The 27,689-nt window shown below is 38.4% G+C and overlaps 1 protein-coding gene across 1 annotated transcript in view; it reads right to left on the bottom strand.

Annotated features, from left to right (window-relative positions):
• PRSS12 (serine protease 12) overlaps positions 1-27,689 on the bottom strand; it is a 1,465,718-nt gene that overhangs the window by 234,076 nt on the left and 1,203,953 nt on the right. Inside the window, exon 8 of the mRNA XM_044061659.1 lies at positions 4,885-5,026. Within this exon, the coding sequence (XP_043917594.1) occupies positions 4,885-5,026 (142 nt within the window). The remainder of the gene's footprint in view (positions 1-4,884; positions 5,027-27,689) is intronic.

Raw genomic sequence — 27,689 nt, 5'->3', positions numbered from 1 at the left:
GATGAATGCTAATTATCACACACTGTTTTAGAATCTGTGTGACATGTCAAACTTTATGAACTGTTTATCACTAGCTAAAACAACAAACAAATATTTGCTAGTGATGGAGTTCTGTTCTAAACAGTGTACTTTGCACATTGTCAAATTATGAGCACCATACAGCTGTATGGGACCATCCATTTTCAAGGCAGGAAGAATGCCTGCAGCCCAGTTTGAACATTTCACATTTATATATTTTTCCTGCACAAGATGGTTTAATTCTGCTTCTTCATTTGTTTTCAAAGCATAGAGGACTGAACTTTACTTGAAAATCCTTGAAAGTACATTTACTTATTTAAATGTGCTTACCTTGGTAGAACACTGATCAAGCAATGGACAAATAAAAGCTGAGCTCCATTTGCATGCATCAGTGCAATAGTTTCCTTTACTCTACCCAGCTCATTTTTTAATACTGTAGTATGCTTTTGTAGAACATTACTGAAAGGCCTTTGCTTGTTCTCAGGCACATGATATGTAACATTTCAGTCTATTTTCAGTTCTTTTAACCAAACTAATTGCAACAAAGTTGAAAAAATGTAGCAGTCATAACAACAAAAGGCAATTTATTTACTTTGGCTTTGAATACAGCTGTAACTTGCATGGCAAACCAAAACCTCTACCATCTGTTTCACATAATCATACATTGTTCCTGTTCTGGCACTTTATATCTCTCCATAATGTTGTGTATTCTGTATTTTTTTATCTTCTATTTTTGGCCCTTGTTTACCTCGTGCTTCTGATCTCTGCCTTTGCCCATTTACAGATTAGGTCTCTCTCCCTATTAGATACCCTTAGTCAGTCTTAGGAGAACAAGAGGTTGTGGATGTGGTTGAATCCTGCTGTCACATACCATTTTCCACTTAAGAGAAGTAAGAACTGGGTTGGCATCATGTATATGACCAGGGATTTCAGGATATGTGGAAGGTAGTAACTAGCAAGGGTGAGTGATCAAAATGATACATCACTGCTCACATAGTCAGCTTGCTTATATCACCTGCCACTGTAGCAGCCTGCCTGCAGCCACAGAGACATACCCAGTGTAAACCAACGCATGCACTATTACATGCTATTGTCCAGTTCCTCTTCCCAGGAAAAGCAAGCTGATGTAGACTGTGTGACAATGTGAGGTATTGTCAACTATGCCAGGAGAAGCAGGGCAATAGATGTGCAACATATGCCAGTACAGCTAGCTGGAGTTTTGTAAAGAATTATGTCATTTGCATATCAAACTGATTTGTACAGATGCTTGTGTTGAAAAATGTATTTGTAAAACTGCTTATGTTAAAAATGTACCACCAGTGTGTCCTGCTGGACAGAAAAGAAATATACATGTATGTCAGACTAATTGTAACTGATTAAATATATATATATATATATATATATATATATATATATATATATATATATATTGTAACAGGATATTGGAGGAGATGAGGTTAAGCCTCAGCTAAAGCTAACTTTTAGTAAAATATCCTGAAATTATATTACTTAATTTAGGCCATAAAAAATATATCTTACATTTCTGATTGCAGTCAGAGACAAAATGTCTGTGAAAACAAGGACTAGGAATCCTGCTGTATTGTCCTTAGCAGTGAACTAATTGCTACCCTGGAAGGGTGGAAGTGTTGAAATGGTTTTATGGCTTCCAGATGCTATAACACATCTTAGCAAAGCTCTGTGTGTATGGTAACACATAAGTGTGAGATTCTGTTTCAGTTTCTAGTAATGGGAGGTAGTATGGGAACCAGAAGTTGGATGACCAGATGTACGTGATATCATTGTATAATCCAGCATTGAAATGATGTTTTAATACTAGATGAGATAGACGTCTCTGTTTTTGACACCTGACATAGAAGGATCACTCACCTACTATATTTTGCCTTGCTTTAGTAAGTAACCAGGGAACAGTAATTCTTTAGCTCAGTTAAGAAAATATAGTGAGATTAGTTAAGTACTGTTTTTCTGCATCTGTGTGAATCTACTCATCTGTGTTATTTTAATACTTACTGTGATTAAACTCTCGTGTTTACTGTAAACAAATATTTAGTATTTTCATGTTTTTTTATTATTTTTTATTAAATATATTTAAACTTTTCATTGTGGCTGGTCTTTTAGAGAATATGTTAACCTTTGACAATACTTATATTTATTTGGTGATACTGTGGCCACTCCTGGAAGCCTTATTGCCTTGGTCAAACACTACCATTTGTATTAGTATTAATTTTACTCAGTATACTTGGGTATCCTTGTAAGAGCCTTAGAGTAGCTGGCTTTGGAGTGCCTGGTGGCAATAGCTACCTTATAGTCTGGGCAAAGGGTAGCAGAGTGAGTAAATCTGTGACAGCCTTTCCCAGGTGTGTGCATGTGTGTGTGTGTGTGTGTGTGTGTGTGTGTGTGTGTGTGTGTGTGTGTGTGTGTGTGTGTGTGTGTGTGTGTGTGTGTGTGTGTGTGTGTGTGTGTGTGTGTGTGTGTGTGTGCGTGTGTGTGTATACAAAACAAATCCCAAAATGGTTTGTGAGTTGGCTACTTGGAGCAGGGACACAGAGCACTGGTTACACAGAGAGATTGGTGGAGGACTTGGCTTAGACACTTGGCTGAGGACCCGGCTCTACAGCTTTTCAAATGGGAAGTCTTATTGGGGGCCTGGAGAGAGAGAGAGAGAGAGAGAGAAACCCAGCTCCTTGACTGAGTGCATTCCCTGTATGCTCATAAGAGAAACTGTGCTTGATGTAGACAGCTGTTTCTGGAAATACTGTGTGTATCTAATTTTGTTCCAAGTGAACGTTTATCACCAGTGTCAGTGGTGAGGATTCAGCTCCTTGATTATTGGCCCAGAAGAGGGACATCAATGGCTGCTCATCCCTCCTACCTGTCCCAGCTCCTGCAATACCTCAGCTGATAAATAAACATGGATCACCTAGACTGTATACAGGGTTGCATCCCTTGGTGTCACAGAACTAGCGATGTATTCTGCATTATTTATCACAGTGACACTGTGGTCTATATCTGTGTCAAATAGTACAGTTTTAACATTTAATGTGCACATTATGAAAGGTACTTCTGAGATCTGCCATCTTTCCATGCTGTACAGTAAATACATTCTTTCATGGTGGTCTTCATCATCCCCTTCTCAGCTTTCTGCACATAACGTGCACTGTTACCACTTAGATGGGACTATTTACTTTCAAATTTTCTAATTTTGGTTTTGGTGTGAACATTTTTTTTAAATCTCCTGCCTGAAAAACGTTTGATATTTTCATGAATTTGTTGGTGTATCATGCTTTGGTTCTTGTTTTTTTGATCTATGATATAAAATGTTTTAAAATGTTTTCTGAGCTTCCGCGATGGAAAATGTATTTTTCTTTCGTCAGTACACAAATAAGATACCTAATTGTGATCATATAGCAGATATTACTATATCGTTTTAACTTTTAAGTTTTTTTTCTTTGAGATGTTTCTAGAATGATACGAAGGGTGAAAGTATTCTATTAACCTTAAAAATCAGTTCCATTTGCACTTAATTTTTCAAAAACCTCTTGAAAGCATTGGAATTAAAGTACAACAATTGTTACATGTGATCTGAAGTGACTAAAAATCAAGGCAAATACTACACTGTAGGTTTAGTTTTGAAAAGAATAAAATGAATAAATGAATGAATAATTCTATTCTTTCACTGACAATAAATGACACACAGCCAGAAACTATTTAATAGATGTTCCATGAAAGTGACACTTTACAAAAATCTGCAAAGACTCCTTTCTTCTTTAATTTTAAAGAAATGCATCTCAGTTTTGTTTCTTTTATCAGCATTGGGTGTTACACTAAAACTCAGCAAAACTTCTTCAGTGTTTGTCTTATTATCAATATCAACCCTTTTTAATAAACAATTATAACTAAAAGGCCAAAGTGCATGTACACGTTGCTAGTGATCAAAGAGCATTGGGAGAAAGGTAAAAAGTGGCCCTCCCAAAAATAGTAGCATAAAAACTGTGTAACTGAAAAAAATGAATGTATGTATGTCATATAACAGTACTATAGTGCATTGGTTATGGTCTCAGTCTAACAGCACGAGGGTTCAGTCCTGATGCACAGTCACTGCTTGATGTTCTTCTTGTGTTTCTGTGACTTCTCCCTAGGTGCTGTGGTTTTCTTCCATCTCCCAAAACATTGTGGTTGACTGGCTACTGTAAAGTGTCCATATCCATTATATTTACCATTGCCTTGTGGCTTGGGTTGTGGTTGAAAAGGGTACATGGTCACAAGTTCTCTTATCCAGTTAATAAATGAATAAATTCAGATAAAATTTCCCTGTCTTGCTTTACAAATAAACAATTAATCGTAATAATAATAATAATAATAATAATAATAATAATAATAATAATAACAGCAATAACGTAGGTTCCAGTAAACAACTTGATTAACTGCTACAAGTAAGTCTGTTCTATCAATGCTGTCACACTGATGTATATACTTATACCCAGAACATGAAAATGTAGTATACAACAGGGCTGAATTAAACTTTCTAGCATGAAAGTACAACTAGGTTGTGATTAATGCTGTCCACAGGCTGTTGTATATATAACTGTTTGGGCAGCTACTTTGTGGAAATTTACCAGATGTAAGCTGTGTATGGACTGTTGCATGGATACTACTTTAATCAATAAAAATGGTACAGAAAAACAGGGCTGAATTCAGACCATCAGCAGTTCATCTTGACCTGTGTGAACTATAGCAGCAGCTGATTTCCAGAGACAGACTTAATTGAATATCATTGGCTAATCCTGCCATGTAAAGTCAATCAGTAACCAAATATTCCATACAAGTTTAAACAAAAAAAGTTCTTACTTGTAACCCAACTGCCGACAGACCACAGCTGCATTCTTGTCAGTCCATCCATCATCACAAATTGTCCCCCACTGGCCATTGATAAAAATCTCCACCCGTCCTTCTTTCTTGTTCTCCCCATCCATTAGTCGAATAGGAGGGCCTGCAAACAAGTTAAAGGTGTCAAAACTCGAGTACTCAGTGTGCACATCACAGAGATTAATCAAAAGGAAAAAACACATTTCAGAAACAAATGCTTCTTTGATTTATGGACTGAAGCAACTCCAGGTCTGTTATATCAGTTCATACATTCTAAGTTGGAAAGTAAAAATAGTATATAAAAACAAAACCTGATTTATAGCCACATTACACCACTCTAGTAATCTGGGATTATTAATGGTTCTGTTCATTTATAATATCAAACTATACACATTAACATAAAATGTGCTGTACTTATGCAGCTACTAACATGCTTTAAAAATCATCATTAATACAATAATTGCCAAGAAAAACACAACAAAGTAAAATTCATTCAAGTTAGTTCACTTTGCATTTCTTTCACGGTAAAACATCAGTTGAGACATTTTGCCTGTGGACATGATGAACTGTTAAATAATACCTTCTCGCCTTTCTTTCTTCAAGGCATACAGAAATTATAATAAACTAAAGCACTGTACTGGTTTCAGTGTCAGCTCTCCATGAGTGGCATTACCTACCTGCCTGCCTAAAAGCCCAAGTTCCCTTGTTGATTTCCTTTTGCTAAAACATTCAACATACATTGAATCTGTGAGTTATTATAAATCACAAAAGACCAGATACAAGAATAAATAAAACACAGAAAGAACTTAGAAAGTAAGACTTCCACTTGCATATAATGGTGAATTATAGTTGAATTATATCCAAGCAAGAATACCAGGCAGAATATATGCCAGTTATCAGATCAGTGCAGGATATTAAAAAACAAAATGTCAGTTACTTATAATCAAAACATAACCAAGATCAAGTGTACCAAGATCAGTCTACACAAAAAGCAACTTAACAAGGAAAGAAAATTTTGAAGAATGTCAGGTTACAGCAAAAGTAACCTGTAAATATAAAACCAAAATTAAGTAAACATATTAATCACTTGGTCCAGACATTTGTAAAGATGTGACTTCTACCTTTGGATAATTTAAATGAAAAAAGAAGACAGATAATAATAAAGTTATCTTACTGACCGAATTAGCCAAACAAACTGAACTTGCATTACAAAACAAATCGGCTGTGACACTAGGTTAGGCCATTTTCTGAACACCCTTTTGCATTCGCAGGATAAACATTAAGCAAAACTTCACCCCAGAGATAAAACCAGATACAACAGCATTAAGCAAAACATCACCCCAGAGGTAAAACCAGATACAACAAAACACATTCATCATTAAAACAATCCTCAACTTTTTCAGTGCACAAAATTAATGCAAAACAAACAAGCTAACCATCACACTAAAGCTATCTGTCTTAAAACAATCTAGTCTAGACTCTTTAATAACCCAAAGAGGTTTTGGCATGAATTTAATAACTTGTTAGGAAGAACTGCTGATCTTTTCAACATAAATTGGAGCATTAAGTTCAAGCAATGTCAAATGTGTTCACCATATTCAGTCTGTTTGTTAAAAAGTTCAACATCACATCTCTTGCTCATTATCAGTTAATAACTATTATCCCGCTTGAATATTACTTAAAAAAAGTCTCCAGACCTTCTCCATTTGAAAAGTAAGTACTGAAAAAAATGACTAAGAAAAATTCCCAGATTACAGATTTGCAAGATCATATGATCTCACCCCTAGAATCCCAAAATTTGTGATGCTTTTATAGCCACACCCTTTCAGATCATCAACCTGTTATTAACCTGTGGAACCCACCCTTACCTTTGTAAGGCATTCACGATAACGCTTCTCCCCAAGAAAGACAACCCCCATGTCTTGCCTACTATAGTCTCATAGTTACTTTTCCCCCAGCAAAAAGGTCTAGCAAGCAGTATCTTCTCACTGTTAATCTTATCCTAACTACTATGACCACGTCATCTCCCTACAGCATCTCTTTAGAAAGGGGAACTATGCTGCTAAAATATGCTTAATTAACCATTTATTTGGTAGCATAGATCAAGGGAAACTCACTGGTACTGTTCTTACCAACTTCACCAAATTCTTTGACTCAGCATAACACCCCCTTATTTAGAAGAATTAACACATTACAGATGTAATTATTTTAGTGAATACTCCAAGGTGAAGAAGTGCCTATTCCATCCTATGGATATTAGCCTAGGAGTTTCCTCAGCACTCCTGCGTTGGTCACATGCTATTTACTGTTTTCAGTATCTATTACAGGACTGCACTTCCTAACATATCAGCATTATTTTATGCTAAATATACTGTCATCTGGACTTTGGCTAAATTCTACTCCTGTATTAACTCCACACTTGAATGTTACCTCAAAGCGATTCAAGCAAAGTTCAGTTATTTAGGGATAATTCAGTGTCAAGAAAACTAATACATGCAGTTGGATGGAGCTAAACAGCTGTATCAAGCCCCCGAGAACTGATCTGTAACCTAAACATTAGGCGTTACTTAACAATCTATGCAGCACTTTAAATATCTAGATGTCTATACTTGGAGCTTACCTTCTCCTAACATCTCAGTTAAGGAGCTAACAGCCTAAACCTCTTGCTAGCAGCCATAGACTCCCCCACCTATTAATACCAAAAACAAGATGCAGCCTTGCAAAAGGTGTCCTTCTGGCAGCACTAGAACAAAGCCTCCTACTCATGCATGCAAGATTCTCCATCAGTGCAACAGTATCTAAACTCTACTAAATAAAGTCTGTGGACTAATAAGTAATTGCCTTCCCTTCTACAACACTGCATCTCCCACACCAAGGCAAAAGTTCTACATTTATAGTAAGTAACATATCTTCCTCCTTATGGATAGTCCTGAACTTTAACCAAAGTCTACCACTAGGTTCCTTTCTTAAAATCAATCTTTCATCTGATATATTTGGTCCACAGATACCTTCCTTTTTTTTCACCACAAGCTATTCATTAGAAGTTTCACAAAAGCATTCTCCTACTTGGGGTCATAAATTATGGAAAGCAGTCCCACTGAATGCTGGGTTCCTACCCACTGTTCACTAGTTCAGGTCTCTCCTTTACAGCCACATTCATGAGTCATCCATAAGCAGCTGTAAATATAATTATTTTCTGTAGCCCATTTCAAGTAGGACTTCCATCTTTCTGATTAGAAGAGGTGTGCTTATTAACTACTGAACTAAGTACAGTCTCATCTTGAATTCCCATTGCATAGTGATTATAATTGCACAATTAAATTGTACTGCTTGCAATGGATAACTTGTACATGAGTCATTACTTTGGTTTTGTAATAAGGTCACAGCTAAAATGGGTGTTTGAGTTCAGTCCACTTACCTTATTGATGGAAAGAAAGAAAGCAAGAAAGAAAATCAGAATCCAATTCCACTTCCCTCCAAAAATAAATCAACCACATTCCATTATTGTTTCACTGAAGACATTTATCAGTCATAACTCATCAACTTTATTAAAGACAACTGCAGTTTTTTTGTTTTCTTTTGGAGTGCATTTCCTCCATAAAAATGATCCATGGATTAGCACTTATAAAGATAGAATGAGTGAGCTATTTTGTACTTTACATCTTTGGAGTTGCATGCTTACTGTGAAAAGACAAGCCAGATCTGTTGAAAGAGAAGAGTGAGAGAGCGACCAGGAGTTAGTAAAGGGTTAGGGATGGGGAGGGGGATTTTACATGTAGGGAGTAACTGGGAATTAGTTCAGGCTTAGGGATAGGGAGGGTGATTTTAGGTTTGGGGAGTGATTGCAATCCATATCTGAATCCACAGACTTCAAATCTGGAAGAAAGCCATAATAACCCCACTTTATAAAGATCGTAACACCAGTGATTTAACTAATTATCAACCAATGTCCTTTCTCTCACCTTTATCTAAAATACTAGAAAAGTGTATACATTCCCAACTACTAAAGCACCTCACTGACAATAATCTACATGCCCCCACTCAACACGGCTTTCTGCCTACACATAGTACAACTACAGCCTTACTTTAGCCTTACTTTCCTTTACTGACAATTTGTACACAGCTCTGGACACTGCTCTCTTAGCAACAGTAGTATTACTAGATCTATTCAAAGCTTTCGACGCAGTGTCACATACTAAATTATTACAAAAATTGGCAATGCTAGAATGCTCTAATCTAACCCTTAACTGGTTTACCAATTACCTAGACAATAGACAACAATCTGTGAGATGGCAAAACAATCAATCTGACTACCTATTCAATAAGACTGGAGTTCCCCAGGGGACCATTCTTGAACCTTTGATTTTTAATGTATTTATAAATAATCTCCATACAGCCTCCCTTCAGAGTTCTCTCATCCAATATGCAGATGATTCTACCATCATATCTTCTTCCATCAGTTTCCAAGATCTTCAAAAGATAAGACAAAATACATTCTCAACTATTGCACCTTGACTAAAATAAAGCACAATTACTTCTAAATCCCCAAAAATCTAAGTTACTAGTCTTTCCATCCAAACCACCCCCACAAGAACTTAACATTTTCTCTCTAAACAAGACCGAAATAGAAATGCTGAATACTGCAAAAGTACTAGGTATTACTATAGATGATAAAATTTAATTTGCACAACATATACTTAATACAATAAAGAAACACATTTTAAATTGGGCAAACTTTATAGACATAGATTTTACTTAGATTATCCCACATGAACAAAACTGGCAATTACTCTCCTTCTCCCTTCCCTCCTCTATGGCTCCCCCATTTTTAAAAACCTTCAAACGTCCCTAAGCAACAAACTACAATCATTCTAGTATAAGATTGCTAAATTTGTCTGTGGCCTTCCAAATTTCATGCACCATTGCCAAGCCATCAAGATGTTGAAATGGCTCGAGTTCCCCTATAACTTCAATACACCCAACTCACTATTGCTCATAAACTAATATATAACCCAGGGAACTGCTCTATACTTTCAGATATCATACAAACCTATATCCCTTTCAAACATCTTTGGTCCTCTAATAAACTACTTTTACTTGTGTCCAAACCCAACAAGAGAGCTGGGCAAAGCTTATATTCCTACTCCATAGCTAAATTATGGAATGACCTACCCACCTCTATTACGCTACTAAATTCTGTCTTCAAACATACCATAAAAACTCACTTTCTGGAAAACTAAACTTGCCTTTGTGTCCAAAACCAAAGACCACCATAGATTTAATCCTGGGACCCTGCTGTATAACCTGACACTATCTTACCAATCTAATGTTCTTAATTTTGCTCTGTATAAATCTTAATCTTCTTCGCTGTCTTGTCTCTTAGTTTAGTGGCTCAACTTTTATCCTCTCTTCTACTAGAGTACAGAAACACAATGCATTCTTATTAATTGTTGTTCCTACAGCATACATTATGATATTACATTTTGTATACACAGTAAAAACACTAAATCTGATTGTTTAAATACTTTACTTTGATACTTTTTATTTTATTAAGATTGTATAAAACATTTTTTTTCATTCTTCTATTAAGCCATACTATAATCGGAACTTTTCTCCCTGGGCTTCCACTGAAAATGGGTTTCGGACCCAGTGGACATTCCCGATCAACAAATGTCAGTAAATACATAAATAAATAAATTGTCAGATTAGTGCTAAGGAGGGGATGGGGCTTTCAGGTTTAGTGTCCATGTGGAGGGAATCCAGGGTTATGGTTGAGAAAGGGTGGGGGAGATTTTAGGTATATTGAATGATGATTTTTTTTTTTTTTTAGGGTTAGGGTAATGTTTCTGGAGGAACAATTAGCTCAGTGGTACTACATTGGAATTGTGGTAGTGGGAGTTAGGGCACATACCAACATGAACAAGTGGAAGCAGAGAAGTGTGTCTCAAGTTACTGGTACACTAGCTCTTGTAGTAGACCCCACAAACAACACATGAAAAAAAAACATACTAGATTCACCCTTTCGTGTGAAACAATCAACCAATATACCAGATTTAAACCACTGAACTATATTATACATCTCCTTGATTTAATTACATTTTATCAAATCCCAACTACTGAAACCTAACCATGCCATTGTGTCCTTCTCTACCTTACCTTCTCTTTCAGAGCAAGACTAACTAAAATTAAAACAAATGGTTGACAACTTCCCAGGTGTCTGAGATACAGATAATACCTGCTTAACAAAAACAGGCGGTTACATGGAGAGATTTACCCACAAACCTCATATAGATAGATAGATATAGATATACACATACACACATATGGATTCTGTCTTTTCTGTTAAATTATCTATTGATCTACTTAAGCTGACCGGTGGGTAAACTGAATGGGAGAAGTATTTTTCTACAAGATCCCAATGTGTAAAAATGGGAAAAAGGGTTGTGAATGGATGGCAGGATGGATGAATAGATCAGAATACTGGAGTTTTCCCTTTTGTTCACTGTTGAGTGATCTTGGAGTTAGTATATGTATTCAGTCATGGAGGTGTAAAGAACTTGTCGCCCTGGAAAAGCACTGGTATTTGATCAATGTACATCACCAGACCAGAACAGAACTCGAAAACTACTTCAGCTGATGACACATCACGTAATTATAGTAAATGTGTATGTATATCTATATGTGTATGCATGACACATCATATAATCATACTAAATGTGTGTGTATATCTCTAAAAATGTGTATGACACTTCATATAATCATACTAAATGTGTATGTATATGTTTTATCATGCTAAACAAATATGCATATGTGCATGCATGTATATCTACTTGTACACATATTTGTATATGTATTTTTCATTTTGTAAACAAAATGCCATTTATTCCTTTAAGTTTTTGATTTTAACTGTTATGAAATCATCCATGTTATTTAATGGATTTTATTAACAGCAACCAGTTAAAGATATTAAACCACTGGCAACATTTCTTTACTTCATTTAGTTATTTTGTTGGTTTTCTCTTTCCAGATTCTTCTCCTTATGGATATTTACCAGTAGCTCTCTACTGAGAGACAATGGTATTGGCATGTTGACATTTTCTGACAGATTTATTTTTATGATGCAATTACAAGGTATCATGTCATCCTTTGCCTGAAAGCCATTTAAATGTAAAATGTTGTGAACAATAAGTGATAGCAGGAAAGGCAGGAACTAGTTGTTGTTGTTGTTGTGACTTTCAGCTTTTCCCGGTTAGGGGTCGCCACAGCGGAACTCCGGTCCGCTAATGATTGGCAGTTGATTTTTACGTACTGAGTTGTCAGCCCTGAAGCACAACCTTCAATGAAGGTATGCCCATTCACGCATGTCTCCAGACAGAAGATGCTCTAGCCGAGAGTCGAACCGGACAGAGTCTTACTGTGAGGCGACAACGCGGAATACAAATGTAGCCTACAACCTTCTTTTTGTTTGTCACTTTTCTTACAAAATAACTTTGATTCCAAGTAGTTTTGTTCTCTGCCCTCCCTCACTTCCAAGGTTTCATATTTGTGTAAAATGGATTCCTAGTTACCCTGCATCTCCCTGGCTGTCCATTCTAAGCTGCAAGCAAGAAATATAATAATTCAAGCACTCTACCATCTGCCTACATTCCACTGACTGTCATTATTTTCAAGATCACTACTATAACCGACCTCATGCCTAACACATACATACATCCTCTCCCAAACAGTACCCAACCTCTAAGTTGTTGTCTGAAAACTCTTGGCACACATAACTTTCCTTAAACCACTTAACATATACCCAGCTAATGGCACGTCTCTTCTGAAAGCTGTGTTGTAATGATGTAGCTGGTCAATCTTTGTTGAACAGTTCTGTGTCTTTGCTTATTTGAGAATTACATAACATCATTTTAACATAATACCACAGTAAAGGAAGGACATTCTGGCTCATAACTTTTAACCTGCTATTAAACAAAGCCGACACAAGATATATTATTCCACATTCTAGTTATCCCACTCGGGGTCACAAAGCTGACAGGTATATATTATATAAGCGAACACACTGAATTGCGAATGCTATATAATCGACCCACAATTCCCAAAAACCCAAAATGTCGAACACACGGATCAGCGATTTTTTTCCCAGGGGAAAAAAATCGCTGATCCGTAAAAAAAAAAAAAAAAAAAAAAAAAAAAATCAAAACACAAAATAAAGTGGGGGGCTTCGCTCCCCATCCCCACAACACCCCCCCACTTAAATATACCAACTCTGAGATTGCCATTTCCTCCATTGTAGTGCAAAGTCTCAAAAATGGCCCAGTGTTTTTTTTCCCTAGGAAAGAAATCGCTGTTCCGTGCTTTCGGTGTTTTGCCTTTTCACATAATGACGTTCGACTAAACAGCGTTCGCAATTCATTGCGTTCGCTAAAATAATAGAGACCCTAGCTGACATACTTATCATGCATATTGTGCTGATTTACCTGAAAAACGTTCTGTGTTGACTTCATGCTGTAGAAGATAAGACCCTGAGTGCGGCCCAGAAAACTAACAACCCAGCTTTCACTACTTCCACTTTGTTAAAGTGCTTTGTATTAATACAACAAAACAAAAATAAATAAAATGATAAATACAAATAAGAGCAAAACATAAAACATGTTAAAGATGTTGTTTAAACAAATAAAAAACAAGTCTGTTATTAATAATTATGAGTAATAGTGGATGCAAGTTGGATGGTCAATGTCAGTTTGCCCATCCTGGCTGGCAGATGGTTGAGCTTGCTGCAATGTTGGTACCTGCTGGACAGCGAGAGAGCGAGAGATGCAGTATGCAGTACACAGGCCAGCATGTACATTTAGTTCTGCCAAGCTGCATCGTTATCATAGCTTTTATGTGATATGTTTAAGTCTGAAAAGGAAGGCATTGCCAGGGTTTACATCGGCAAGCATGCATGTTAGCCATCAGTGGCAGTGTTAGAGTTAGAAAATGAAACAAAAACCTCCAAACAATGGCAGGCGCATCATGACTTTCTCTCACCCTGTGATGGGGTATTAATAAATGGTTTCAGCAGGTCTTAGATGGATAATACAGCAGACGTGGGAGACCAGAAAAAGGTATAAAAAAGGCTTTCTGTGTTTTGGCTGCTCTGGTTTTATCTGCTGATTGGACAGACTTAGAAATGTATAGCATTCGCTTCAGACTTCAGGAAATAGGGCCTTTGTCTGTGCTATGTCTTAAATGTCAGAATTCAATTGATGGTTTGGTAAAGTTTTTAACAGAAGCCCAGAATTAACTCAGATTTGCCTCTGATAGCATGATAGCGTTAACTGTTCCATTTGACTTTCTGTTATACAAACCCTGTATTGGTTTATAGAGTTTTTATATCTCTGACTATACAGCAACAGATGTCTTTCAAATATTTTTGCTTGACTATTAAAATCAAGCCACCCTTGCAAATCTGAAAACTCATAATGTGATTTTTCAGCTTAATATATTAAATATTGTAGCACTGGTGTAAATCACATTATTAGTGTAAAACATTTAATTTTACTTCAACCACATATAAGGCAAGCATTTATAAGCATTATAAAATAAGCTTTACAGTCTGCATTTAGTAGACATTTTACTGTAGAGGCTGTACTTCCTGTGTAATTTACTATATATATATATATATATATATATATATATATATATATATATATATATATATATATATGCCTATTTAATGTCACATTCATTTTGTACCATGTGATACCATTCAGCTGACATGTTGTGCTAATGAATCTCTTGATGAATGATGCACTAAATAAACAGCTTGCAGCTGGTGGTGCCTGCACTATGTAGAAATACCTAATTTCCTACTACTAATGTATTGTTATTGAACATACTCACTATACTCAAAGCCCTGGGTCAAGGTATCAAGATGCAGAGAGAATTAAAAAAAGGCACAGGAAGGATACCAACATTTTCATAAAATAATCATGCTTATAAATAGCCAAGAATACTGAGAAAGTATTGTCTCTGCATCACTGGACTCAGTTGACATGATGACCATGGGCTGGCATGCAAGAAGATGTGACAGACAAAGAAGACTGGTGGAATACACCAGGACAACAGACCTGAAGAATTTATTCCTGAAGTCTAAAGAACATTGCTTAGTTATGCTGTTTGTCTCTAAGGTGGAGTCAGAACTGAAACAAGTGGTAAGTGGTTTGCTGACCAGGAAAGACACATATTCTCCATCTTAACATGAGTGCCACAATTCTAAGCTGTGATGCCAAAAAAGAATAGTCTTACTATAGGAAACAACTCATCTTTTCTGAACTTACAACATGAAATTAGTTTAAATAAGGAGACAAGGCATTTTTGCCCCTCTCTATATAAACACACACACCAACAACATATACACTACACAGATAAATTTCCACCAAAACTGCCTATGCATTCTATTTTGTCTTTCTCTAATCTTTGCATATAACATGGAAAGATTTATCCTTCTGTACCTTAGGGTATGTTTCCTACAACTTCACCATCTTGAGCAGAATCCACTGTGAGTCAATAAAATCAAACTCAGCAAACAGTGTACCCATTAACCCCCTCCCCCAGCATCTCTGACCTGGATGACTTCAACTCCCACATCCCATAATTACATATATATATATATATATATATATATATATATATATATATATATATATATACATAAATATATATATATGGATCAACCTCAAATCATTGTATACCAAATCAGCGAACCACAGAATGTTGGGAACAAAACACCAAACTTCCTAATCAGCGAAAGGTCACAACGCCGAACGTTCAAAACACTGAAATACTACTATGCATGTTCTGGCACTGGTCTAACTGTCCTGATAGTGTAAATTTGGTCAGAGCTATGAGGACAGGAAAATTGTAGGTTTTAAGTTTTTATGATAATTTACCTGTTGCAAAGATTGTTGATGGAGATCACAGTACAGTGTGGATCAGGACATTTACCCTCGCACTGATGAACAGTCTGTGTAAGAATAGTCTATTCTTGCATGGACTGTTCCATGTAGGAATACAGCAGCAGTGCACCCTACATTCTTGCATGGACTGTTCCATGTAGGAATACAGCAGCAGCGCTCCCTACATATTAATGAGGGTGGGCTGCTGTATTCCTACACCTACATGATCTGTGTACGAGTGCAGGGGGCGTGTATAATTCCTGCACGGACACTTAAACATACCCCTTGCACTCAGAAAGTGCCATACGGCGCTTTCAAACAAGGAAGTAGCATTATATTAGAGCCTGGCTCTAATATTATCCATTATTTCAGTGTCCGCAGACACTGAAATGTAAAACTGATCATGTCAGTGTCCTTGGACACTAAAATAAGAAAAAAAAAAAGTAAGCAGACAATCCCTAAGAAGTAGCCCGCACAGTACATGACTGTCCTCGGAATGGCCAGATCCCTGCCCCACATGCCTGCAACCTGCAGATAAATATATGTAATAATTTAATATTTATTTATTTATTTTTTTTTATAATAAATAAAGAAAGTTTAAGCACAGCTCAATGGATTTATGCACTGCGGCGCTTTGCCCAGCCCAGCTTAAATGCTGTTTGAGAGTCAAATAGAATTGTGAAGGAAAAAGCCATGTTCCTGAAACAGTGTAGTGGTTAGAGCTCTGGTTTAGTATACAAGGTGTGCACAGTTCAAATTCCAGCCCTAGCCAATATATTTTATGTGTGGAAGCAGTTGTAAAGTAATTTTTATGAAATGGAATGATATTTGTAAGTCATATGCCTCACATATGGCAGTGTAGGGCTGAAAAAATGCCACATGGAAATGTAAAAAAAATGTTTCTATTTTATTTTAAATAATTGTTTGCAGCCAGCTAAGCCTGCTGCAGCTCTGCTGAAAATAGCTAAGAATTGCTTAAGCATGAAAATATAAGCAATCCTTAGCAACTTTAAGCTTTGTTTAGCTGGCTTAAGCCTTGCTAAGCGGATTTGCAAGGAGCTAAGCATAGCTTAGCATATTTGAAAATCGGTCAATCACAGAAAAGTGCATAAGAATGGCCTTATTTAAACCACACAGGTGGGAATACAGCCATATCTCTTTGAGTCTAATAAAGGCAGCAACAATATCAGGTGTAGGAGAGGGTGTTCGCTTCCGGGCACAATGCTGGGGCATCCAGATGTCAAGGGTCATGGTTGGACACCTTATCAAAGACCATGAAGCTAGACTGCTGCAGGGCCAGTACCAGGGCTCCTAGTACAAAGCGGAGGCCTGGGACCATCTGGCACACAATCTCACCAGTGTCACTGGCATTCCCTGAACTTATGAGCAGGTGCATCATCACTATGACAACCTAAAGCATAGGAGGGGTGAGCTCTTGGCCCACTGGATCCAAGAGTCATGAGCGGAGGAGGTCCCCGAAGTTTGTAAGTATCTAGTCTGTGTATTTGCAAATAATTATTTAAAAATTGTATATGTTACTGTACAGGTGTGCTTAATGTGTGTTATTTCCCCATACAGCTGCCAGTGAGAGGGCCACGAACATTGATGCCCATGCACAACGCTTGGTCCAACTGCACCGAGAGTTTGGTGAGTATAGAAATATTCATACTATCTGCTGTAATAAATCAGAAATACTAAAGATAGTACTGTCTGTATATATAATTGTGCTCTAATAGTACTGAATAAATGCATGTGTCAGGCTGCCAGCATGAGAACTCAGTAGTGCCAGCTGCTGTGTAATGCAGAGTTTTGTAGCAAACAAGGTACAACTGAGGAGAGGAAGAGTAGGATATGTATTAGGCTGTCTGAAAGAACCTGCTAAGAAACTGCTGTGTCAGGGCTGCTGTAACAGTTACAAATGAGAAGCAGTCCTCCTGTGAAGATCATGCAGTAATACTAACTGTGGATTTATGAGTTATAGAAAGTGTTGTTATATCAAAAATAATAAAGCTGACTACTACAAACTGTTGTCTTTCATTGTCTTGTATCTGAAAAGTACAATTGTGTAGCTGCAGCAGCATGCAGTAACAGAGATGAAGTGATATAGCACTGTTCATCTGCATAGTTCAGAATTTGGATCTGAAATAACTGACAAAATGCAAAAGTAAATATTTTCTTCAGTTATGTCTTGTACTGTGTTCCTGCCAGCATTGCCTTGTGCAAACCTTTGCATATCAGCTGTATGTAGTTCTGAATGTGCAGGAAAGTGTGAGACACTAACAGGTGCAGATTGCAGTGTGTTGATTTTTATTTCTAAATTGAAGTCTGTTTTATTAAAATGTCCAAATGTCTAGTTTTAATTGTTGTTGTGTCTTTTGGCTTTTCCCGGTTAGGGGTCGCCACAGCGAATCTCCGGTCTGCTAATGATTGGCAGTAGATTTTTACGTTTCAATTCGCCGGCCCTGATGCACAACCTTCATCGAAGGTACACCCATTCACGCATGTCTCCACACAGAAGACGCTCTAGCTGAGAATCGAACAGGACGTCTTACTGTGAGGTGACAATGCTACCGCAGCACCACCACTGCCAAATGTCTAGTTTTAATAATCTGCTCATATTGTGTAAACAGTAACATCAACAGTTTCTTGTTCTGATATTTGTTGTAGTTGTTATGGAAAACAAATAAAAAGACATTTGATAAAAAAGTAGAGTGTGTAGAAAAGTATAGCTCAAGTAATAAACACCACTTCCCCAGTAGCTCATTCTGATAAGGATTAGGTCTATAGTTCCCTTTTGTGCACACACACACCATGGTTCAAATCCAGGGACTGCAACTAACATGTCTTTCTAGTTCTACAGCTGTAAACTTGAATATTGGTAGAAACACTAATATATTGTGAACAGATATTTTCCTCACAGTTGAAGAAATATTTGCAGAAGCAGTATGATGGGTATATGTACGAAACGTGTGCAAATGTTCTGTTGAACAGCCCCAGTCCTACAAATAGAAGCAGGCTAGCCATCTACACTATGCAGTCTGGCCAATACAAGCCTCTCAAGTGTCACGCTGTCATGGATAGTTTCTCCTGTTGCCAATAAACCTGCACCCAGATAACATCACAGTAAAAGTATGCCAAAAGCACAATTACAGAATAGCAGGACAGGGTGCACATTGTTACTTGTACCATAGTAGGTATGACAGGTATGAGTCTCCTATACTTATTTACATAGAGTTGTCATACCTTGCCCCATAGTACTCCAGGTGCACATATGTACAGGTGTGTATGTGCTGTAGTAGCTCCATGGCCCAAGTAGAGGTTAAGGGAGGGCAGAACTGTAGAGTATTGAACAGTAGTGTATTGAGAAGTATCACTGAGTGCAGTTGTTAATGGAATAATTTTTTTTCCCCCACCACTCATCTGCTCCAATAATTGCACAAAATGTAATATGGGTATGTTGTTCCTAAAACTTACTGTTGAGCAGTGGTGGCTGGTGACTTCAAATCAAAGGGGGGGGGGGCCTGCAGGAGACAGTTGAATGGGTAGGGCCAAAGGGAAGGGGTATGACCAACTAGAAAGGGGCGGAGCTATGCTCAAAACCACAAAAACTGGGACTTTAATTAAATACGCTGCCCTGGGTGCCAAACCATCATTATGAGAGTCCAATCAAGACAAAATGAAGTGTAGAAGAAAAACAATATTTCACTACATTGGCTACATGACAGCTTACTTAATATCTAGATGGAAACAAAAAGGTTGTGACGCATGAAAAAATAAATTACTTTTTAAATTCATTACTGGAATGCCAGTCAAAATCAAGTATAAAAAAATAAGCAGCACTCAACTCAAACCAATTCTCCTTGCAGTGCAGTTCCAATTATAATTTAAATTCAGCTTTATAAAAGTGCCAAGTAACATGCTGAAAGTAGCAAGCTCTGTGATACCCCTACTTGTAAAATGCTTCTTATCCAAAAAAGACCTGCTGCTTGACAACAACTATCTACTTGTTTCATGGGGAAGATATGATCAAAGTAAAAAATAAATGGCAAACAAGAAACAAGCTCAAGATAAATTAAAGGATTATTGCACAGGTTATGGACCACACATGATAGATGGGCATTCTGTTTAATTTACGGGTAAAGTCTGCAAAGATGACTGCAAGTCTCTAACAAATGTAATGAACTTCTGAAAATATGGTAATCCCATCCTTTATTACAAATACTGTCATATGCATTTCAATACCTAAGACTTATACATTATCTAGTTATGTAAATATTATCTCCATGGCAATAATAAAAAGGCTTTCCATGTTGGTAATTTTTTTAACAGTATGCTTATTAAAGCTTACTTGCATCTTTCAATCTCAGACAAGCTTACCTGATGGTCATTAAAGCATTGCTACTTAAAAACAGAGCAAAAGGCACTGCAAGAACATGCATTTTCTGAATAATAAGCATAAATCAACAGTATAAAAATATGACAGAAAACCAGAACATTTTACAAAATAAAGGACAGATAAAAAGCCACTGTAGTGCTTGTGTCTACTTTGGATGGGGGGATACTCTGCACACTTACACTGCATAACTGCTCCTTGCCTTGCTTGGACACATCTAGAGTCACTTATTGGGGGGATGGGGTGCAACAAGTATGTCATAATTTGAAATGTCTCTGGCTGACAGTGATGGCCTTGACACATTTGTCATACCTCTCAACCTCAGAGCAAGAAATCTGGACAAAGCCATAAATAGAAGTGGGACAAAGGCCCAAAAATAAGGACAATTTTTAAATATTACTCTTATAAACTTAGAAAGATGATAGAATAGTGGGTCTTGCATTGGTACAAATTTTCTGAAGGGTATGAAATCTGAAACTCAAATGTCTATCATTATTTTCTAACTTCAAGTCTTTAATGATTTGCCACTATTCTGCCAGAAAACCACAATTTTATGAAAAACGGACCAAAAATGTGATGCAAAAGTATAAAATAGCCACACAGTACAGCTGGGAACCTGTCAAAAAAGGGGCACTTTTTTAATATTAGTACTGTTAAGCCGAGCAGCTGACAAAATAAGAGAATATACATGCATTTCTGAAATAAAAGTAATCTATAACTGTGATCATTACAATTATTTATTAATTGTAAACCCTCCACATTTTCTTCCAAAATTGCCATTTTGCAGAGGTATTATTAGGGGGATAGCAACATTCTGAGCCAAAGTCGGGGACAGTTGAGAGGTTTGGATATACCTAATTCTATAAAGCAATTTACTTGTACATACCTCTCAACCTGTTAATGCAGGAAATCTGGACAAGGCCAAATGTACCGGGGGAACATACAGACAGTACTAAAAATTGCTCTTGTATGAACATAGACAGTTGATAGAATAACAGGTCTTGCTTTAGAATGCATTTTTCCAAAGGGTATGAAGCCTGAAACTCAATGTCTGTCATTATTTAGTCACTTCATTCCTAAATGATTTGCTAGAAAATCACTAATTTTATGAGGAACAAACCAAAAATAAGAAGCAAAAATCTATTCATTCTGTGAAAATCTGGACAATGGAGAGGTATAGTTCAGCCGGGGCTGTCTTTGAGTTTGCCACCCTTCCACATTCACAAAATCTTGGTCGAATGGGGCCACCCCCCTGCAGCCATTCCAATGTCCCATTACTTAGCTATTTCACCTCATTTACCATAACCACTGTAATGCGCATACTCATTTACTTCTACAATGATTTGGATTTCATTTAAAAATTTTATTTTACATTTTACAGCACAAACACTAATTCAGTCTCACAATGAAAATAGACTTCTCTGCCCTTGAAACTCACATTCATTGAAACAGCATTGAAACTCACATTCAAAGAAAATACATCTGGCCAGTGGCAGATAAAGATTAACTTTGGGCTGCTTTCAAATCATAGGCTCCTTGCACATGAAACATACATGTGTTCTTTGCTACACCTTCCTGATTGTATTAAATTATATTCCTTGTCTAATACAGTACAGTTGTCAGATGGCATTTTAAATGTATTGTTTTGAACATTTTTCCAGTAAACAATTAAACAAAATGCATGCACCAATGATGACAAAACTGCCCAATTCAGAACATTTCCATCATAAAAGTCTACTCAAACTTCTGCAATCCACCAGTATCAGTAAATATGCACATTCACTGCAGAAGTAAAAATCATCTAAATAATTCCATATTAAAGAGATCTGTAACTAATGAAGAGGTTGCTGCTAGCAAGCAACTTTATATTTCATTGTTTCATCTACAAATATAGTGCCTGTTACCCTTCAGGAATAAATTGCCCATGTTACATTAAAAAAATGATAAGTTAGTAATATTGCAATAGGGAATGGATGTCAAACTGATAACATGTTCATAGTTACTAGGTATCTTTGCCAAAAAGGACATTTTCAGGACTGCAGCATCCACCCCCTTTAAAAGTACAACAAAGTGCAGTAATGCATCTACATACTGTGAGAGTAGAACCCACAGCCTTCTGCATCGAAAGCAAGTACACTACCTGTTGTGCTTTCAACAATGCAAGCAGACTCAGCATAAGCAGCACTAAGCTTCTATTCCCCTGAAGCTCTTAGCTTCTCGTAAAATTCACTCAACACTCAACTGTATCTCTCAACTTTGCAGCACATGAGCACAATAAATCTGAAAAAGCCAAAATGTATTGGCGTGGGGAACAACAGACCAAAAAACAGAGACACAATTTAAACATTGCTTGTATAATCTTGAAAAGTTGCTAGAATAAAATGTGCTACCACCATGTATCTCACTGCCAAGTATTGAACCCAGGACCCTATGCAATGCAGTCAGAGCAACATACCACTATGTCATATCAGCTGTTTCTTGCAAGACAGGAAGACTGAAACTGAAATGGCTATTATTTAGTGAATTCAGTTCTTACCATAGCTCTCAACCTCTTAGCAAAAAACACCTGGACAAAGCCAATAATGGGGGAATACAGCCCCCAGACATATTCAGTGAATTCAGTTCTCACCATAGCTTTTAACCTCTTAGCACAAAAAAACTGGACAAAGCCAATAATGGGGAATACAACCCCAAAAATAGGGACACATTTCAAATAGTGATCTTATAAACTTAGAAAATTGCTAGAATAAAATGTTTTGTGTTACCATGTATTTTCTGAAGAATATGAAGTCTGAAATTCAAATGTCTGTCATTATTTAGTAAATTCAAAATCCTGAAAACCACAGATTTTATGAGGAACAAAACAGAACAAAATATGAGGCAAAAATCTGACCACTTTTTACAAGTGATGGTGGGTAGGGAATTTAGGCTCTTGCTACCTGCACCCAAGGTTCAGGGTTTGAGCCTAAGTTACTCTCTAGCCACAAGTTATAGGTAACTAGAGCATTTTACACAAACACCAAAGACCTGAGAGCAGAGTCCAACACACACAAACCAAAGGCCTAAGAGCAGAGTCCAACACACACACACACACATGCACACACACACACACACACACACACACACACACACACACACACACACACACACACACACACACACACCAAATGCCTGAGAGCAGAGTCCAACACAAACACACACACACACACCAAAGGCCTGAGACCAGAGTCCAACACACACCAAAGGCCTGTGAGCAGAGTCCAACACACACAAACAAACAACAAAGACCTGAGAGCAGAGTCTATCATTCAAAGCAGCAAAATTCCCGTTCCTAACTGCAAAACAGTCCCCATACAAAAGTAGCTTGCTCAATTAAAAAGCAGCAGCTCCTGTTTTCAATGGGGCATCTGTAGACTGCTGCCCTCTTTCCTAATCCGGATAAATAGCAGTCCAGATTTGATGAGTTCCGGGGCTCATTATTTTTTTTTATTTTGTTTTTTCCTGTTTTTGTACAGCTGGGGGGGGAGGGGGCTGCAGTCTTGCAGTCCAATAGCACACGCCGCCACTACTGTTGGGACCTTTGTTCCATTTTGGTTATTATATTTGAAACTGTGTGCATACTAACATACCTTGTTGAATAACCATTGTTGTTGATCTGTTGCCATAAATATAACCAGCATGCTATTGCAATCCTGACTGCCATTCCATTTCTGCATGAGTTTTGTCTGCTATGCTACTGTTACAATTCCATTGTTCTGGGTCAACTGGAACACCCATGCATGCTGTTTCGACTAATGTTGAAATGTTTTGTTCTCAGATAACCAACACACCTTGTTAATTCTCACTCCATAGCACATTTGGGAAGGTCGATCCCAGTGGATCCACCTCTCCCACCCCTCCTGGCCAAGGTACCTGGTTACAGCATGTCTAGGACCCAACCCGGACCTCCCTCATCTGCTGGTCCTGCACCATCCTCAGGTGGAACTGCTGCAGGGGACGGGGCTCGTCCTCCCCCTGCATGTGGGCATGGTGAAGGTCTTGTCACCTGGCAAAAGGACTGTGACATGGTGCGCAGTGTCCTCCAGTTGGAGCTGGATGAATGACTGCACCAGGTGGAGGGCAGACTAGCACAGCTTGAGGGGCAGTCAGCCCCCCCAGTTTAGCCCCCAGCACAGCCATGAAGGAGTAGTGGTGACTGCCATCGGGTGGAGAAAGCAGTCCCACTACTACCATCTCTGGGGCATCTGATTCCGAAACACCCTTACCATTCATAGGTTCATAGGTTTATACTAGGCTATCTGCCCTAAGGCATTTATAAGCCTAGCCCAAATTTTTGTGGCTTACGCCACCCCTTATATGAAAAAATACTGTGCCCATTAGTTTGTTGTGCCTCTGTCCAGCAGTGACACAGAGATGATTCCCGGGGTAAACCTACAATCTCCCATCCACAGGTCTAGATTTCTCTTGAACAGAGTCAGCGAGGTGCTCTGCCTCACATGGACCGGGATTTTATTCCACAGCATAGGGAGTCTCTGAGTGATAAATCTATCCCTCCAGCACGTCCTATTTATATCCGTGCTAAGGTTTAAGTCGCTTGCTCTAGTGGTTTTGGTGGATTTGGATTTTTGAGGTGGAGCATGTCCATTAATTCCGGGTTGGACATGGCCTTGTATGTCAGGCACATGTCACCTCTGAGCAGACGGTATGCGACTGAATAGAGCTGGAGTTTCTTCAATCTGGCAGCATATGACAGATTTTGGATTCCCTTTATCCTTTTGGTGAGAAACTTTTGGGGTCTCTCCAATTGCTGCAGATGTCGGGTGAGATACATCCCGAATGGGGCATTGTACTCGATCATTGGTCTGATAAGTGAAGAGTACAGGGGAACAATGACCTCACTAGATCTGGATGTGAATCCTTCATGATCAGGTGGGCAATGTAGAAGGTCTTTCTAACCACTTTAGCAATGTGAGTGTCAAAAGAAAGGCCACTGTCAACCTGGGTCCCCAGGTCCCTGATAACCTCTTCTGTGCTTAGTGGATTGCCACCTATATGGTAGCTTGGGGTTACCTTGTTTTTCCCGAAGGGTATGACTATACATTTTTTGGCGTTTAACTTCAGGCCATGGCTCTGGCACCAGCTATCTGTTTCTGTGAGTCCCTTCTGAAGGATATCCGTGTCCAATGTACTTTCCACTATGGCGCCCAGTTTGCAGTCGTCTGCAAACTTTGTCAGCCAAAGTCCTCCCATGCTGGCCTGTACTTCTGAGAAGTAGATGCCAAACAATAGGGGGCCAAGGACCGAGCCCTGTGGGACACCACTTGTGACCGGCTTGGAGTCTGACACAGTGCCAGCAACTCTAACCCTGTGGGTTCTGTCCTTAAGCCAGTTTGCAACCCATCTTGTGACATATGGGTTTACATTTAAGCTGGTAAGTTTTTCTACAATACCAGTGGGGTATTGTGTCGAAGCCTTGCAAGGTCAAGGTAGGCTGTATGGACTGCCTTTCCCTCATCAATGGCCTTGGTGACTGTTTCGAAGAAGTCGACCAAGTTCAAAAGGCATGATCTTCCCTTGACAAAGCCAAACTGGGTTGGGTCCAACGTCTGCAAGTCCCCTATATCTTTGTTTATCAGCTCCATTATGATCCTCTCCATAGCTTTGCAGACTAGACTTGTTAAGCTTATGGGGCGGTAATTACCAGGGTCCGTAGAGGCGCCTTTGTGGAGTGGGACCACAGTTGCCGTACGCCACTCCTTGGGCACGTATCCTGTGGTAAGGCTGAGATTAAACAGCTGCCTTATGTGCGGGGTTAATTCCTCATTTAGCTCGTGTAGCACACAGCCGGGGACACCATCCGGTCCCATTGATGCTGTGTTTTAGCTTTAGAGAGAGCAGCTTTCACCTGCGCATTTGAGATGTCCGGGAGGCTACACTCGGCTGGGATAGTTATCTCTCCTTTGGGGGGGAGAGGGGGGTGAAGTTTGCACTGAACCTGTCTGCCAGTATGTTGGCAATGTCTGTGGGTTCAGTGATTTTTGTATCATTTTGGACTAATTCTGAGCATATCTGGGAGTTTCCACCCAGGTTCCTAACATAGCTGAAAAAGGCCTTATAATTGTCCTTTGAATCCATGGCAATTTTTCTCTCAAAATTGGCCTTAGTTGATTTTATGAGTGCTCGTATTTTTTTACTAATAATGATCAGGGTGACTTCCCTTTTATGGATTTTGTTCTATCATGTAATAGCTTTCTCCTCTTATTGTAAAGTTTGTTAATGGCTGGGGTCCACCAGACTGGACGTTTGCCCTTTGTGGAAAGAGTCTTGGTTTTATTTGGGATTGCCTGATCCATGCAGACCTGGAGGTGTTCATAGAAGGCATTTGTAAGGGCTTCCGCAGCTTGGGTTGTGGTTTCCTCTGGCTCAGGGGCCTTGAAGGATACTACACCAGTCTTGAGTAGTGTGAAGTTTGCTTTAGAGAAGTTCTTCACTATGGTCTTTTTTGTTTGGGGTGGGGGCGGGATGTGGATTTCCAGTGAGATTAGTTTATGATCAGATCTCACCAATGAGGGATATACTTCCGGTGTCTCCCCACCATGTGTCACAGTCCCCACTTCCGGTGTCTCCCCACCATGTGTCACACACCGCCCATCTGCTGTCTTGTGTGTCTTGTCTGTCTGCAAATGCAACCTGTCCTACCAAACATTCCTACCCACACTTACCTACACTCCTTCCCCAACATCCCACTCTCACCTTAAAAAATAAGGGCATCTGTCCCAAAAAAAAAAAAATTGTGTCCCATATATAACTTTGCATTTTGCCCGGAGACACAGCCCCCTTACTCAATCTACCCTACTAATTATCACTAATGTATGTCACCCACACCCTTCTCTATGGGGTGTGAGGCTCTATATTTCAAATTGCTCACAGTTATATCAGCTGTTGCTGTTAAAGAAATGCAGAGCAATGGTCCTTTCCTATACCCGTCCTGCACATCCCTAGCTGCTTCTCATCTTGTTTTTTCCTCTGCTTACCCCCATTTCACCACTTTACTGTCTCCCTTTTTTCTTTTCTTTATTTAAAATTAGGGCAGGTTTAAGCAGATATAAGCATCGCTTAGCTTCTCTTAGCTCCATGGAAACCCGCGCAAACCCACTTACAACTGCTTAAAGTGCCTTAATCACTCTCTATCCAGCAGCCCTTCTTCTGGCCAGCAATAAAATAATCAGCCATGCTCAGTCTTGAGCCCAGGATGCTATACACCATAGTCACAGCAATTTACCATTAGGCCTGTGAGATGTTAGGATGTTTTTTACAACATATGCAGTACAGTCAGTTTACAATGGGAAAGAGACACTGTGCAATCAGGAATGATTGTTATCTACAAATATATACATGAAAAAAATATGTACATATATAGAGAGATAGATAGATATGTGTAGAGATACATATAT

This window comes from Protopterus annectens, chromosome 2.part0, assembly GCF_019279795.1.
Source record: "Protopterus annectens isolate FY-2018-M chromosome 2.part0, PAN1.0, whole genome shotgun sequence".
Classification (NCBI taxonomy): domain Eukaryota; kingdom Metazoa; phylum Chordata; order Ceratodontiformes; family Protopteridae; genus Protopterus; species Protopterus annectens.
This window is presented reverse-complemented; position numbering and strand designations above follow the sequence as displayed.